The sequence below is a fragment of the Pezoporus occidentalis genome, unplaced genomic scaffold, assembly GCF_034315485.1.
Source record: "Pezoporus occidentalis ecotype Australia unplaced genomic scaffold, CSIRO_AGI_Poc_V1 ctg98, whole genome shotgun sequence".
Classification (NCBI taxonomy): Eukaryota; Metazoa; Chordata; class Aves; order Psittaciformes; family Psittacidae; genus Pezoporus; species Pezoporus occidentalis.
Genome location: NW_026916347.1, coordinates 3,632,988 through 3,648,691, shown reverse-complemented (window position 1 = coordinate 3,648,691; position 15,704 = coordinate 3,632,988). Strand labels below are relative to the sequence as shown.

The 15,704-nt window shown below is 34.8% G+C and overlaps 1 protein-coding gene across 4 annotated transcripts in view; it reads right to left on the bottom strand.

Moving 5' to 3' along the window:
• The window catches only part of PCGF5 (polycomb group ring finger 5), a 39,037-nt gene that overhangs the window by 10,432 nt on the left and 12,901 nt on the right, over positions 1 to 15,704 (bottom strand). For 3 of the 4 annotated variants that reach the window (XM_062606711.1, XM_062606710.1, XM_062606709.1), the window contains 7 exons: positions 15,165 to 15,261; positions 10,349 to 10,404; positions 10,166 to 10,225; positions 6,179 to 6,327; positions 4,837 to 4,935; positions 3,159 to 3,248; positions 1,491 to 1,550 (listed from right to left, as the gene is read on the bottom strand). In XM_062606711.1, the coding sequence (XP_062462695.1) occupies positions 1,491 to 1,550; positions 3,159 to 3,248; positions 4,837 to 4,935; positions 6,179 to 6,327; positions 10,166 to 10,225; positions 10,349 to 10,404; positions 15,165 to 15,261 (611 nt within the window). The remainder of the gene's footprint in view (positions 1 to 1,490; positions 1,551 to 3,158; positions 3,249 to 4,836; positions 4,936 to 6,178; positions 6,328 to 10,165; positions 10,226 to 10,348; positions 10,405 to 15,164; positions 15,262 to 15,704) is intronic. The other variant, XM_062606712.1, reaches the window with a different exon arrangement.

Here is a 15,704-nt window from a genome sequence, read left to right as displayed (position 1 = left end):
TACATAAATCTGCTGTTTTCCTATTAACTTCATTAGGGCACTGGATGTTTTCTATAGCATAAACCCCAGGAAAATCTTACTGTCTCAGCCACGAGGCAGAGGAGCATAGCTGATTTGAGTCTTTGTTATTGCAAACTTGGAAATATAAAAAATTGTTACAGAAGCTATCACTAAACCCAGAAATATTTTACTGCATCATACAAACGCAATACAGATGAACTCCAGTGACCAAAGAAAGATACATTGCAGAGACCTATACAGGTTTATAAAATTTCCATGCCGTGATAAATGATCACCAGAACTAAATGTGATCATGCTTGCTGGGGATTTACAAACTGGAGTGTAGAGAAATCACAACATAAACCCAAAGGTATTCATAATAGCAGGAGCATTTAGGACAGAAGACAGGGAGCACGACGTGCAGTCTGCATTTGCAATTAACAAACATATGATACTACAAATGTAGTATCATAAACTACTTGATCTCTGTTTTCCTGGCACTGCATGTGAAAACCACATCACTTAAATGCTATTTCACATTTTTCATTCTGATTATATGAAGTCTAAAAAGTACTAAATATATATAAAGTCTCTAAAAGTACTCACATTAATTGGAAGTGCACACAGGCACAGTCACATCAGTGAAATTGCCATGTAAACCAGTGAGGCTCAGTGTTTTTGCACACAAAATTACAGAACAACTATACAAGTAAAATGCTCCATGCTGGACAATTCTATTTATTGAAGTAGGCATGACTGCAGCAGGTCATTCCCATGATGAAGTGACCCTCCATCATTAACGTCAGCTTTTGGCTCAAGCAAAAATACTATTTCGAACTTCCAAAGTAACTTTTAGAAATTAGTTCAAATCAAAATTCTCAATGAGGAAACTGAAATACTGTTTCATATGGGTATGAACCAGACTGATTAATGAAATTTAGAAATCAACATCAGTCTGCAAGTTCTGAAGGTTTTGGTTTGCTACGTTCTAGAGATAAGGTGTTATTCATTTCTAATTTTAAAAGACGTGAAAGGAATACAGTATTAGAAAAATATAACATTTCTTCACTCTATTAAAAAGAACATATGAATTGCCATAAAGAGATGAAACCAGCATAGTCTCTTTTGACCCACACTCTTTAGTTTTGATCCCTTGTCAGTGCTGCCCAATGCTACTAGTAAGAAGGATGAAATAGAAGAGGCAGATAAACCTTCCAGGCTGATGGGGATATCAGCCTACAGAATGACATCTCTCTAATAAACAGACAAATGGCATTATGTAAAGTAAAAGAAATCCCTAAACCTTCTGAATGGGTTCTATTTATTCATTCAATAAAGCTTTCTCTGAAGGAACAAAATGCTCAGGCCTTGTTCAGAGAGTTTTAGCACTTTCTAGTAAGGAATTATAAAAACTCCACAACTTGGATTACAACTGAAGTGCTGACAGGACCTTAATGACTGTAGTATGTACAGTCGTGAGTGCCTCTTACCTGATAAAAAGTGCCATCCTGTGAGCAGACTTGCGAAGATGAGCAGTTCTGACACCGAAACTGCGAAGGAGATGATTTTCTGATCAGATAAGAGGCGTCCACAGCTGGACATACACATTCACCATTTAATGCTTTTTCTTTTTTTAAGTTTTCAAATGTAAAGCTTGAAATTAATTTACTTATTTAAAAAGGAAAGACCTCTCTAATGTATAAGTGGGTGTTTTCCCTTTGCTACGCCACCTCATGTAAGGTCCACAGGTACATCCCATGATGCAAGCTCATGGCGAATAGTACCAAAGATGGAGATAATGGAATTGATCTTCATCCAAAAGAAAAGATTGTTAATTAATTAAAACTTCTGTTTTGTAACAAGACCCAACACAGTTAAGGAAAACAAAATCATAGAAGCCCAGATGTTAATGGATTTATTACCAGTACAATGTCATTTGTACAGGTTTTATTCTGTCATCTCTTGATTTCAGGGGAGCGAGTTAATGTTGAAAGGAAAAGGTGTACACATACCTGGCTACGCTATGTGTATGTAAACACAACTTACAAATTTTATCAAGAGTTGTCAACTTTTATATTCAACTTCTGTTAGAAATGATAGTTCTGAGAATTTTTAAATATTTAAATAGCACAAATAACATCCTTTTTGTCAAGATGATAGTTACAGTTGCTTCCAAACCCATGCAACTCTCTAAAGTCCATCTGTAGGCAGAGGTGGCAGTATTACATGTCATGAAAGAATTCCATGATCACTAAAGTTGTTGCCTCAACGCTTCCCAATAGTACAGCCAATGCTAGCTAAAATACAAGAGGGCAAGCCAAACAAACACCCACTGGTTTCAATGCAGCATTGGAAAAAAATACTACTTCAAGCTCCATTATTGGTACAGTATTGGGGTTTCAGCAATTTCAGTGCAGTATTCCTTTCAGATTTAATGAATACTTGCCTATATGTATTAACTCCCCTAATTCCTATCAAAAATCTGTCCTCCTCCAGATTAAAGCAAAACTTTAAGAAACTTGGGAACTGTTAACTCTACAACGCGCTCAGTCCTCTGTCTTTTCTGTCTGTGCCCCAATGTTTTTTATTCTGAGTACTAGGAAGCTTAAAAAAAAAACCAAACAGGAAAACCCATTCAGCTATGTTATCTGGACGTTAGTGTTATGTTATCTGTATGTGAGTATTAACAGAAATAGTAACAAAAAATTAGATTTCACCAATAACATTTCAGTGTCACTTTACTGACTGAATAAAAGAGATTCTTAATAAAGAACTGCTGGATACAGATTCCCCAACTACTGGGGTTTAGTATTCCCTGACCTCAAAAGGTCACTAAATCCAAATTCAAATGCAGAAAAAGAACAAGTGCTTGGGTTTTCAGATACCTGACATAAAACTCTGAGCATAACTTCCACGTAAACTTGATCCCTTGTATAGTATACCTGCTATTTTTAAGTTTCAGAATCCACACAATATATGTGCTTCAGGGTTTCACTTGCAGGGTTTAACACAAGAAATCCAGAAAACATGCAAAATGCATTTTTAAATAAGGATTTTTTGAAGGATCACAGAATGTATTTTGGACCAAGCTGTGAAAGCACGTATACTTTCTATAATAAATATACCAAAACATCATTTAATAATGTAACACCATTTACGTTTTCGCCTCTTAGTCTCCATCTTGTCATATAGATGAATTCCATAGTATGATCCTTCCCCATGATCTCTCCATTGCATAGTACATCCAGCTTAAAATACAACAGAACAAGCAGTAAGACACAGGGACACAAAATTTTAATGCCTAAATGAACTCCTAAGTGAGTATCATTATACAGTAATTCCATTGAAAATCCGTATCAACTCTGAAGAAATACAACATACTGACAATATGCTATTTTGTACACTAGTATTCCATTTTATTTGCACTTCTAAGTTTTCAATTAAGTGTCAATAGAAGAAAGTCTGCTAAACTACACAGGAAATCAGTAGTAGATAAACACTCCCTGTATTTAGCAATACTACACAGTATCTGTTTGTAGAGAAGGCCTTGTGCTGTATTTTGAAGGCCTTCTTGATATGTCAACACTTTCATAACTAAAGATCTACAGAATTACTGTAGTTTTCACTAAAAAAAGGCAATATAAAAAAGTTATTTAAAAAGAACTATAAATGACAAAGAAAATACACTTCTGAGTATACAAATGTTACTCTTCATTAACTGAAGGCAAAATTAAAGTAAGGATCTTACTGTGGAAAATAAGCTTGACCTGTATTATAACATCTTACTTTTACCCTTCACTGAAAACATTTGACAATTCTTTCATTACTGTTGCCATAATGCTTTTCTGGTTTTTAGAGGAAAAAAAAAGTTCAAAATGCTGAAGTAAGCATATACTATGTAACACCATAGCCATTAAGGTGCCAAAGATGGATTAAATTAATATAATTAACAAAACCAAATAAAAGCAAAATGGCTGATCAGCATGTCATGAATCTGACGGACTCCTGCATGTAGCTCTCCAATAACCTGTGCGCCTGACCCAACTCAGCCCTACCTCTGACCAAAGCTGGGAGGCTGCCATTTGTGCTAAAGGCAGCCGGCAGTTTCTACAGTCATTGCCTCCTGTAAAAGAACTAGATGAAGAAATTGTGCTGAGGTCTAAATTCCTGCATCCCTGCAGAGGCAGGAGTCACACGCTTCCCAGCTCCACCATGCATTACAATTTCAACCATGTTAACACGTCCCCACAGGGAACAGCCTTGGCCAAAATCAAATCACTCATGCAGCAAAGTGCTTGATTCTCTCTCCATCAAATCCCAATTAATTCCAGAGAAGATGCAAAAAAGTATCTGCATTTAGAAAAATTCAAATGCTGTTATTCCTCATTTCTTCATAATTGTTGGATAGTTTCTTATATCTAAAGATAAATTGCAGAGTAGTTTTGTGTATGTCTTAATTGAGCTCTCCTTTACCTCAATAGCTACTAGCCCAAAACTGTATTAAGTGACTTTTTCATTACCCACATGGAAAGGGAAAGCATTTCTTTTTTGCAGAAAAATATCAAAACCTAATGTACGTGTCCCTTCACAGGTGAGCAACAAACTGAATTTACAAGAACTATATGAATTCACTAACTAGAAACTTCAGTCACTGCGATAAAATGATCACTTGTCATTTAAGGGCAGAAAATGTAACTTGGAATATTGAACAGTACTTAGTGATTGGGCTAAAAGAAATATTTCTCAAAATGTTCAAGTTTGAATATGATAAAGTTTCATAAAACCTTAATACTTTGCAGGGAAATAAAAATACAAGCATCATTCTTTCAAATGTACCTCATAAGAACTTGGAAGTTTTAATTTTAAGCTGAGAAACTTTTTGATAGTTCCCACAGTCACTCGAGTGGAACAGCGGATAAATTTCTTCATTAAACCCTACAGCAACAGCAACAAAACAGAAAAAACGGGTTAGAAGTTTTACTGCAAGAACAGCTGTAACTGATATTTTCCTCAACCAGTAACCAATTTTACTGCACTCTCCTCTAATTCATATTGGCACGAGAGGTTCATTTTTCTTTACTTTTTAGCAAAATGTACAAGATGACAAATTCATTTGACTCATCCAAAAAATACAGAAGGGAGGGAAAAAAACTCCAACAAACCACCCCACCAAAACCACCAAAAGGAAGAATTTAAATAATCTGTGTTAGTAACACTGGGGGTCAAACAGATGTGACATTTCTTAGAATTTCTTTAGTAGTCCCTGAGAGAAAAAGGAAGTAAAAACATCCTCAGATAATCTAGGTGAAATACAAGGAAGCTACAATTCTGAGAGAGCCTAGCAGTTTTGATTCAACAGGAGAGCTGGAAACCTGAGACTCCTACATGGCAATGGAGATACAGATTTCTTACTATTTAGCATAAACAGGGTGATAACATACATGTATATTTTCTTGCTGAATCAAAACTTTCTTACTAAGAAATTTCAAAATTATACATGTAACATAGCGCACAGAAAATGTAAGTAGTGTTTTATTAGACAAATTTTAAATATCTTTTATAATTCTTGTCTTTGTAATTTAATAATATTATATCAAAATCTAAGAGGATTTCTAAACACTTTCTTCTAGATTTGATACCATTAGGTAATCTTCCCTTCATGAATAGAGACCAAATACCCCTAATTCTTAAAACAGCAGTTAGCAGGTATTACTTTACACATTTTACAGATGGAAGTGACCTGTCCAAGGGCACAAAAGATCCAGATCCCAGTCATTCAGTGCACAACACATATGAAAAGCAGCTTCATGTTGACATGGGAAGAGAGCAGTCCTGAAAGTGTGGGGCAGCTCCCCTACAGCTAGCTTTTTAAGTACATCTGTGGTATGCTGTAATCAGTTGTGTAATGCAGTTATATACCATCAAGGCTGTAGACTACAAAACTATACTTCATAAAAAGAAAAAATAATCCATGGTCACCAATAGATTTCTGTATGGAACTGTATTTTTTGCAAAATTCTAAGATGCATTGAAATGCTTCAAACAAAAGAACTAAATAAGTGAGGAGGTAGAGACAGATCACCACATTAAGGTGTCTTATGAAAGGTTATAAAATTATTTGGTTCCTGCAAGATGCTATTCTGCAACAACAACAGCACAGATTATCTTTACCACTCACTTTGACAACATTATCTCCCGATTGCCCATTGTTTCGTAAACAGTCAAGGCAGATAGCAATCTGTGGGTCACTCCTGTGGTAGTCTTTATCTTCTTCATTTTCATCACACTCCTCGTCTACTTTGGGTTTATCAGCTTTTGGGCTTTCATCTGTAAAATATGAAGATCATATTATTAAAGTGCAAGACAATGAAAAGTCACAGTAGCAATAAACATATTTAAAGTGATACATCATTTTCAAGTGTGTATTTTTTTCTTCAAATTAACTTAATACAATTTTAATTCAGTGCATTCTTAAACCTACCAATTCACAGATCTCTGAAAACAGTTTTAGTATTGAAATTAATAGAATATGTGACAACAGATTTCTGTGTGTGACAGAAAATTATTAGGCTCATGGACCACTAATGATTATGGCTGTCTACTTCTGTTTGTGTCCAGTGATTAAAATCCCACAACTGAGCATGCATCAAGATCATTCAACCTACTCTATGGCGAAGCAGTTCACTGCCAAAAAATAATGCTTTTAAATACATAGTGGAATAACTAATCCCGACACTTCTATATCAAAATAACATGGCCAATCAATTCATATTTTCTATTTTACTTTATTCATTATTGTCTGTCACAATAATCCAGCAGAGACTGAAATGTTAAGTAAGCTAAAGAAGACAAAACTTAAATTTCATCCACTTTTGACCCCATCTAGGAAATGTCTTTGTAAGAACTCCAAGTGACCCTCTCCAGAAGGATTTTATAACTAAATAGCCATACACATACTTATTCCCCTGTATAAACAAAAATAAGAGGAATGGTCTCCATGTTTTTCAGCAGGGCACACGTAGCCTATATAATCACATATATATACACCATGTTATCTCTTCACTGATGCTGTTACGTGCTCTATTGATTCCTGGTTTAGAAATCTAACTCTTTAGCAAAATGCAATCTCCTACAGTTTTCAAAGGTGTAGCACAGTTAAACACTTGAATGCTGAGACTAGCTCGTACAGCTAGATAAGGCTGCAATGTATGTAAGTAATAACCATAAAATGAGCCATAAAATGGAGTAATTTTTACAGATTTGGAATACAGTATACAATAACCCTATTAAATACATTTGTGGTTTTCTGTATCCCCAACTTATTTATCTTGATTTAATACAGAGGCTGCTCTCTGTCAGAATAAAATATTATCACAAGTAACTTGAATAAGCTACTTTTGCATTTCCTGAAAACCTTCCAGATCAGATTCTGTTTTTTTTTTTTTACATTTACCACAAACTTCTAAAGTTATTTAGTAGAGTTAGAATGAGAAGAGAGAATTAAAACTTTAACAAGTACCAAGCCATGCCTAAGTTCCTAGACACAGTGATTAGTTCATTTTGTTCAGTTTACATATTCAAGATGAGATTTAAGCTACGGTTATTTCTTTCCTTGCATACAATTTTGGAGTATTTTATAATTGGAAAAGATTTGTCCACATGTCCCTACTAGCTATTGACAGAGTTAGCTGAATATGTATCATACATATATTTTGTTCCTATCACCTTGTTATGAATAGAATTTACAGTATCAAACTATAGATATATTATTTTTTTCTTTTTGTGAAAAAAGAAACTCTTTTAATCAAGCAGGCACAGTCTACCTGCCACAAGCATTTGTCTTGGGAGTCTGTCTATGATTCACAGATCCTTCAGCAATGCAAACACACCCACAACTTTAAACAGTTATCGCTGCTGAGTAACAGAGGAAGATTTAGTTACGCACTTTAAAATGTCTTGAAAGGCAAAGCAACTACAGAAAGCTGTAGAGAAAACAGAAAACGAGGGAAACTAGCAAATACCCAACTACAAAATCATTCCAGACAAAGATTCCACAAAAAAAATCTCATTTTTCAAAGTATTCTAACAGAAATTCAAATGCTCCTCCAAGTAAATGGCACCAGCCTATTTACTAAAAAAATCCCTGTAGATACTAGAATTAATGATGTTTGTACAGGCAGCCTCAAGGAATTAATGTGATGGTCTTTTAGAGGCATGTTATTAGAATTCAATATGATTTAAAAGAAAACAAAAACAAAAAAAAACCAAGAAAATGAGAAGTTTGGATCTCACCAAAATGGACTTGGTGATTTCCAAGTCAAAAACATCAAGCCAAGAACAGAAGGCAGAACAAAACAAACACCCACCCTCCCCCCCCCCCCCCCTTTCTGTAAGGAGTAAACTGGTGTCTCATTTTTTAATCTCACCTTTCTTGCAAATCTTGGAAATTGTCTATTTCCTGTTCTTTTCCTTGAAATTTAATAGAAAACTGATTGCCAGAGAGTGACTCAATGTAAAGCTGTTTGCCCTCTTCCTTTTCCAGTTCAGACTGGAGTGGCCCAATACAGATTTTTCTTCTCTGAATCACAGTATGTTTCCTGTCATCACCCATCAATTCTCTCTGGTAACCAATCTCCTAGTGGAGTCACCAATGCCTGAGATATGCTGTTGTCTGAGGGTTTTTTTCTTTTGAGATGTGAAAATTTTATGCCCTGCAATTTTTTTACAGATCCTGGATGCTAAGGTTGGGAACTGTGTCGTGACCTGCGGATTCTTTTGAACTGACTATATGACTGCAGGGCATGGTATTGATAACTGAAACAGTCCCATCTTACTGAAATTATTCTCAAGCAAGATTCTAAATGCTTTTTTTATGGCAGAAAATAGTTTAAATGCTCATAATTTGTCTCATGACTTTTGAATGGTTTGCAGAGTCAAATTTCCATAGCCCAAGGATACAGTCACTAACAGAGCTGGATACATCTGTAGCTACTTAAAAGTACATTTTGAGAGTTAGACCAGCCTTCTGATTCACCAAAGAATCCAGTCACACATTACACTGAGTAACTGATTGCCATTAGGTTTGCCATTGAGTTACGAGAGAAGGGTAAGGACAAGAAGAATAAAGAGGTCACATTCTACAGATTTGAAAATTATATATTTTTTTATATATATATACAGCAGAAATACTTTTCTGAACAGTCAAAAAATGTCTATATTTCATAAAAATATTTGTAAGTATTTTAAAAAAAGAATAGGTATACACTATACGGTATGTTGCAGTATACTAAAAAAAATATCATATGAATTGTGCTGCAGTTCTTCATTTAATAACAGAGAAAAGAACCTTGTCCCTTATAATGGATGCCAAATGCAAATCAACAGAATTAGTGAGAAAGAAAATTAAAAGTTATTAAGTTGAAAAGAAGATATTATAAACAATTGAATGCAGAAGAGTATTGCAAGACATTTACTTGACAGTGATCCTTTACTAAAAATAGCTATAGCTTAGCAGAGACTTTCAAAAGTTCTTTAAAATGTCTGAACCAAACAGACTATGGTTTCAAAATCCTAATGTCAAATTAAACAGACATAAAACCAGTTGAGTGTAGTCCTCACTTAGCACCTCGATAATCAGCTCCAAAAGTGCATAGGTGAACTACCAAAAAAAAAAAAAATAAAAAGGAAAAAGAAAAGAAGACATTAGAAAAAAACCCAAACATTTTGGAATCTATATAAAACAATTGTTTAGCATGTGTGGAAAGCTGTTTTACTACTTGTCATAACTAATTCTTGACAACCTCCTACTTAACAGCTGGTCAAAGTCAGTAACAAAATAATCTGTAAAAAACTCAAGTAGTTCTGCATCTTGCTGTATTAAGAAAAGTAAGAATTCAAATGTAAAATCTCGTGAGTGTGGAAAGTGAGAGCTTAGGGAGATGCAATTAAAATTATGGTAGAACAGGTAATGTTTGTAAAACAAGTGGTTAATAGATAAGCAGCAGTACATGAAGGCCCAGCCTACGTTTATGCAGATTTGTTACAAGTTTCTGTAGTATCTTTTGTAAAAACAATGTACATGTGTAACTGTTTAAAGAAAAAGGGCGTAATCATCAATGTTACTTAACACACAGATGAGAGAGAAAAAATAAAAAAAAATCATCACCTTGTCCATTTTCTTGAGGTTTATTTTTCTTCCAAAATTCGATCTCCCGCTGCAGTTCCTCTAGTTAACATCAAAGAACAGTCATGTGAATTTTTAAACCAATACTACAGGTATATCACGAGAATTGACCATATGCCCTCCATCAACCCAAACAGGTAGCCCAAAACCAAATGAAAAACTTACGTTCCCGAAGTCCAGGCACCAGCTTAAATATAATTTCCTCTAAGGTGTTATCGAGCCTTTCAAAGGGAAAAAATACATTTCACATTAAGTAGAAACCAGCATTTTATATATTTTCAGCCATTAAATAACAGAAACTTCTGAATAATGAACTGCATATTTCTCTTAAAAATGTATCCTCAAAAAATCAGCTGATTTTAGCTTGAGAGACAACATCTCAACCACCTATCTCAACCACCTCCTGAATGGATTTCTTTTAGAATTAACCAAGGAATTTATTTTTTAATGTATAAAGACAAAAAAAAACAACCCCCCCCAAAAACATTATACTCTAAAGTTTTCATTATTTTAATTTTTGTTACATGCAAACAATTGTGTTACTAAAAGGAACAAACTTGAAAAAAAGTATGTAATTTTAAGGTCCAGATTATGAGTAATAAGCATGAAAACTGTAAACTCCAAGATCATATTAAGCGTTCAAGTGCTTTGGTAATAAGGCTGTTATGAAAAACTGAACAGACTATTGACTACTCATTACAACACAGACAAACCAGTCTTGGCAGGAGAAAGGGGACCACAGAGCATCCATGCTGCTCTGGCTAGACAGCTCTCAGTGCCCAACATAATTCATTTAAACTATTTAAATCTGCCATGAACTTGTCTACCAGATGACAGAACGCAGCACAGGCATGTCCTCTGTTACCCTGATATTAGTGCCAAAAACAGCTATTACAGTCCCTTCCAGAGGACATGGTGCATTTTCCTTTGTTGCTGAGGCTAAAATATTTTGCTTCCTTTTTCTCTGAATTTTACCTACTCTCCTATCCTTTTAATTTATCATCCGCTTTCTAGTTCCACTTCCTTTCCTTGTCTCACTTATCATCTGGTTTCCTCTGTCTTACTCTTTTTCATTTCTCTCCTCTGCCCTCTTCATCTTCTCTTGTGAACAGTACCTCCCACTGTCCACAGCCTAAACAAAAACCCAGGACAAAACCAAGTACTAAGCAATATGGCCAGAGAAATTAAGTTATTTTGATACACAGTCAGAAGCTACAATACAATAATTGACTTTGTTATATCTTTGATTCCCTTAATTTTTAATCTCAGCAATGAGATATCTATGCACACGCTTGCACATATACAGATATGTATGTGTACATGTTATTAATAATACACTATTTGCCTGTTAAAAAACATATGACTGTTCTCTAGCTTTTGTTCACTGGCAGTGGCAAAATAGGAAGACTGAATGATTTTATTGTTGAGGAATGCCTAAAAGCCATTTTAGTAGACAAGAGTTCTCTTCTTATACCAAATATACAAGCAGTACAGGTTCTCCTTCTTTACAGAATTTGCTTTTGTAATTGAAAGTTTACAATCAGACCTATTACCCAGTTACCTTGTTCTGAGAGTAGCTTCCTGTGTTATCTGTTAGTTCATAAAGACAGTCATACCATAAGAATATTAATGTTTAAGCTACAAACACAATGCATTTCTAATTGCTTCTTCTTATAAGTACCCCCAAAAATAAAAATAAAAATAAAAAAAAAATCTTTGGCAAGTGAAACAGGCCTCCCCTAAAACGAAGAAGCATAGACAGTAATTTCTCACAGGTAAGGGTACCAAAACCATGGGATGTCTGTGCACTCAGTTTCTGATAGAGAACAATATAGGTCTAGCTTTCCAAACGGTATGTTACCTCTTCTAGCACCTCTAATCAATATCATAGAATCATAGAATAGTTAGGGTTGGAAAGAACCTTAAGATCATTTAGTTCCACCCCCTTGCCATAGGCAGGGACACCTCACACTAAACCATCTCACCCAAGGCTCTGTCCAACCTGGCCTTGAACACTACCAGGGATGGAGCATTCACAGCTTCCAGTGCCTCACCACCCTTACAGTAAAAAACTTCTTCCTTATATCCAATCTAAACTTCCCCTGTTTAAGTTTTAACCCATTACCCCTTGTCCTATCACTACAGTCCCTAGTGAAGAGTCCCTCTCCAGCATCTAATGCAACTAGAGGGTACTGCTTTCTATGAAGTTCCTGCAGTAGAGCACTGGGAACCTGTCTTGGAAATGGGATTAATTTCACACTGTAAGAAAGCTCTACTCTTCATAACTTACTCATTAAGAGAAAAGAAATAAGAAGAGAACAACACCAATTTAATTAAAAATCCCACTAACTATTCCTCAAGATGGCATAATACATGCTGGGTTTTCTACATTTATTTTTAAAATTCCCTTTTAGCACTTTCTAATTTGTCTTCAATGCCCCAAACCAAAAGTCTCTAGTAATGCTAACATAGCAAGAAAACCACTATACTTAACAAATCAACAATGCTAGCAGCAAGAACTGGCTTGATGTGCTATAGTCAATAACTTCATTTTCTTTCAAAACTAAACAAAAAGAGCTATTTATCCTTATGGAACAATACTACTAATCAATACTTTAAAAATTTAGGAAAAAACCCCACTTATCTGATTTTTAAGTACAGGAAAACTCAAAGGATAGGGGAAAATAATAGGAAATTATAAAATGAATCTTAATTTTAGATGCATCTTACAGTGTTCCTATTATCCACTCCTATCAGGACTCTAAACAAAAGATTTGTATTTCTGTGACTTGCATCAAATCCATTCCAAAATGAAACTACTTGACATAACTCCAAACACAGTCTCAGTCATTTAGTATGATACTTCCTGTTAATGCCGAAACATTAACATTTTAGACATGCTTCTTTGCACGCTCACATCTTCCAACCTCCAAACTTCTCTTATTCACCCCTTCTATAATACTGAATGAGTTATAAGATCAAAGCCATTCCCTGATAAATGTTAATTATCTGAAGTGAGGCAAATGAAGACTATCACTCAAGAAAACTTGCTTTCCAAGAAGCGTGCTACCAAGAAAAAAAAACAGCCTGCATTCATGGCAGACCACTGCAGACCCTAGTGAATACTAATGATTCAGAATTCTGCTAAATCAGGAAGGGGAATTCTACAATTTAGCACTCTTCCTAGATTTTTATTTTGGAGCTCAATGTCGGATTTCAGACTTTGGCTTATTGTTTCAACATTCCTAATTGCTGCCAATGGAAAGATACATCTAAAAACCTCACATAGTTATGAAGTTATTCAGAACTGAGTTTATAAAGTGGTTTATATAGTTTATCTGAAAGATTTCAGTTAAAAATACTATCTAGAGTGTTCAACACCATTTCTCAGAAAATGACTGCATTCTTGAGCAATGATGGGGCTGGCCTCTACAGTCAGAGTGTAAGACGTATTAAGTTAGGCAGGCAACATCCAAAAAAGATAATTCCATTACACTGTTCATGTGCTTTTCTGATTATTAGTTTAGCAAATGTTGAAAACTGTTTCATAAAATACAACCAAACTCCTTGCTATATGCAGTTTGCTGGCAAATAAACACGGTGACTCTAAAAGGAGTTTCAGGAAATAATTGCAGAGAAAATAGCTCTTCCCACATTTCTGTCTTGTGGTCTCAACTTTTCTCACCCTCCTATCATTTCCTGCTTAGAGCATAGTATTAATTTAGTAAACATCTACTAGAGGCTTCAGAAAATTTATTTTTTTAGATTCTATGAAATGGTCCTATCAGAATAAAAGAAATATTTCTAAAATGCTTTTATTTTCAGCCTTATGCACTCTACATAGAATCTTCTATTACAACTGACCCAGCAGCCCAGACACTGACAGATCAGAATAGTACTTAAGGTAAACATCTACATAAACCCTTTTAGCCCTACCCTTCTAAAAAATATTCAGATGGTAAAGACTTAAGCTAATAACACCCTTTAAAGCTGTTGTATTTAATCTCTCTCACCTACCCTCTCGGTACATAACTGAAGTACGGGAATTGCCATGCACACATGTATCAGTCAAAAAGCAAAATATGATAAATTGTAACAAACACAATATGTAAATATTTATTGCAACATTGATGTAAGGATATTTCTTCCTAAGTTCCCAACAGTATTACAAACTAATAAAATCGGGGGAGGGACTGCTGGGAGCGAGGGCAGGGAGGGGCTTCATCATTGTAGGAAAATATCTATTTCTTCCACTTACGATGACATTTCTCAGTTTCTCTGTACTATACTTGTAGCAAATACAGTTTCAATATAACATGGCAAAGTTTGTTTCAATATAAAAAAGTACAGTTTGTTTCAATATAACATGGTGAAAAGAGAATCTAGAATTTCAAGAAAAATAATTGTTTAAAAAAAGCAATGTGTTATTGTGACATAAAAAATGCAAACTCTCAAGAAAAGGTACTTTTGGTGTCAGAATTTTCTTTCATGAGTGTCTTTTCATTAATCTGACAGCAGATTTCAATTCAGATTGGTAGGTCTACACACTGGAAAGCATTCAGTTATTTGCATGATTCATTTTCTATATTGCTCTATGAATTAAAAAAAAGCTGCACAGTTTGGAATGCCCTAAATTGTTTGAAAAAAGAAATTCTAGAACTTAATTTCATGTAAAGAATAAAAGGCATCTGGTTTATTTGTTTGAGGCATTAAATAATTAAATAATAAAATTAAACTTGCACAATACACCCAGTCTTTCTGCATTACTCCATTATCTTTCCTCCTTTTATTATATCTGAAAAGTTAATTTACCTTTTACCAGGAGATAAGAAATTGGTAGTATCTATGGCCAAGAACAGTTGATATATGTATTATACAAAGAAGCAAAAAAAAATTTATTTCCTTTCAGGATAAAAATATTAAGATTATTTTTTATTTTTTGTTCTTCCATTTCAGCAAATGCTGTGCAATGTCATCTTACCTTAACATTTCTAGTGGATTAGTCTCATGCACTTGGTTGCCACACCTGGGGCAGTCATTGCTGTCTTCAAAGTGTTGAACGATGCAAGTCTTACAAACTGAAGAACAGAAGAGAAAAAACGGCAAAACCAACTTAGTGTAAGATCTGAATAACATTGCTTGAGCATGACCTAATGATACCAGCTAACTACTTCATGCATCAGAGTATTATTTTAAAGCAAATAAGGAATGCATTCTATCCACTTCTTCCTCAAAGTTGTAGCTAGTTCTGCTCTGCCAACACACTGAGTTCAGCAGCACAGGTTAAGCAAGTGCTGCTTCAAAGTATGCAAGATTTTTACTACTTAAAATTCTCCCAGCACCGTAAAATGCAAACCCCATACCATACAGCACATCTAAAGAGCAGGTTCTGAGAAAGTGCATGCTGGGTTGCTCTAGCCCATCAAAGCCAACCATCACTTCAGATGATTTGAGAATGACTTAGGCACATTGTTTTCTTTCCAGCAGTGTTGCTGGCAGCTAAAAATACTGTTGTAAATAC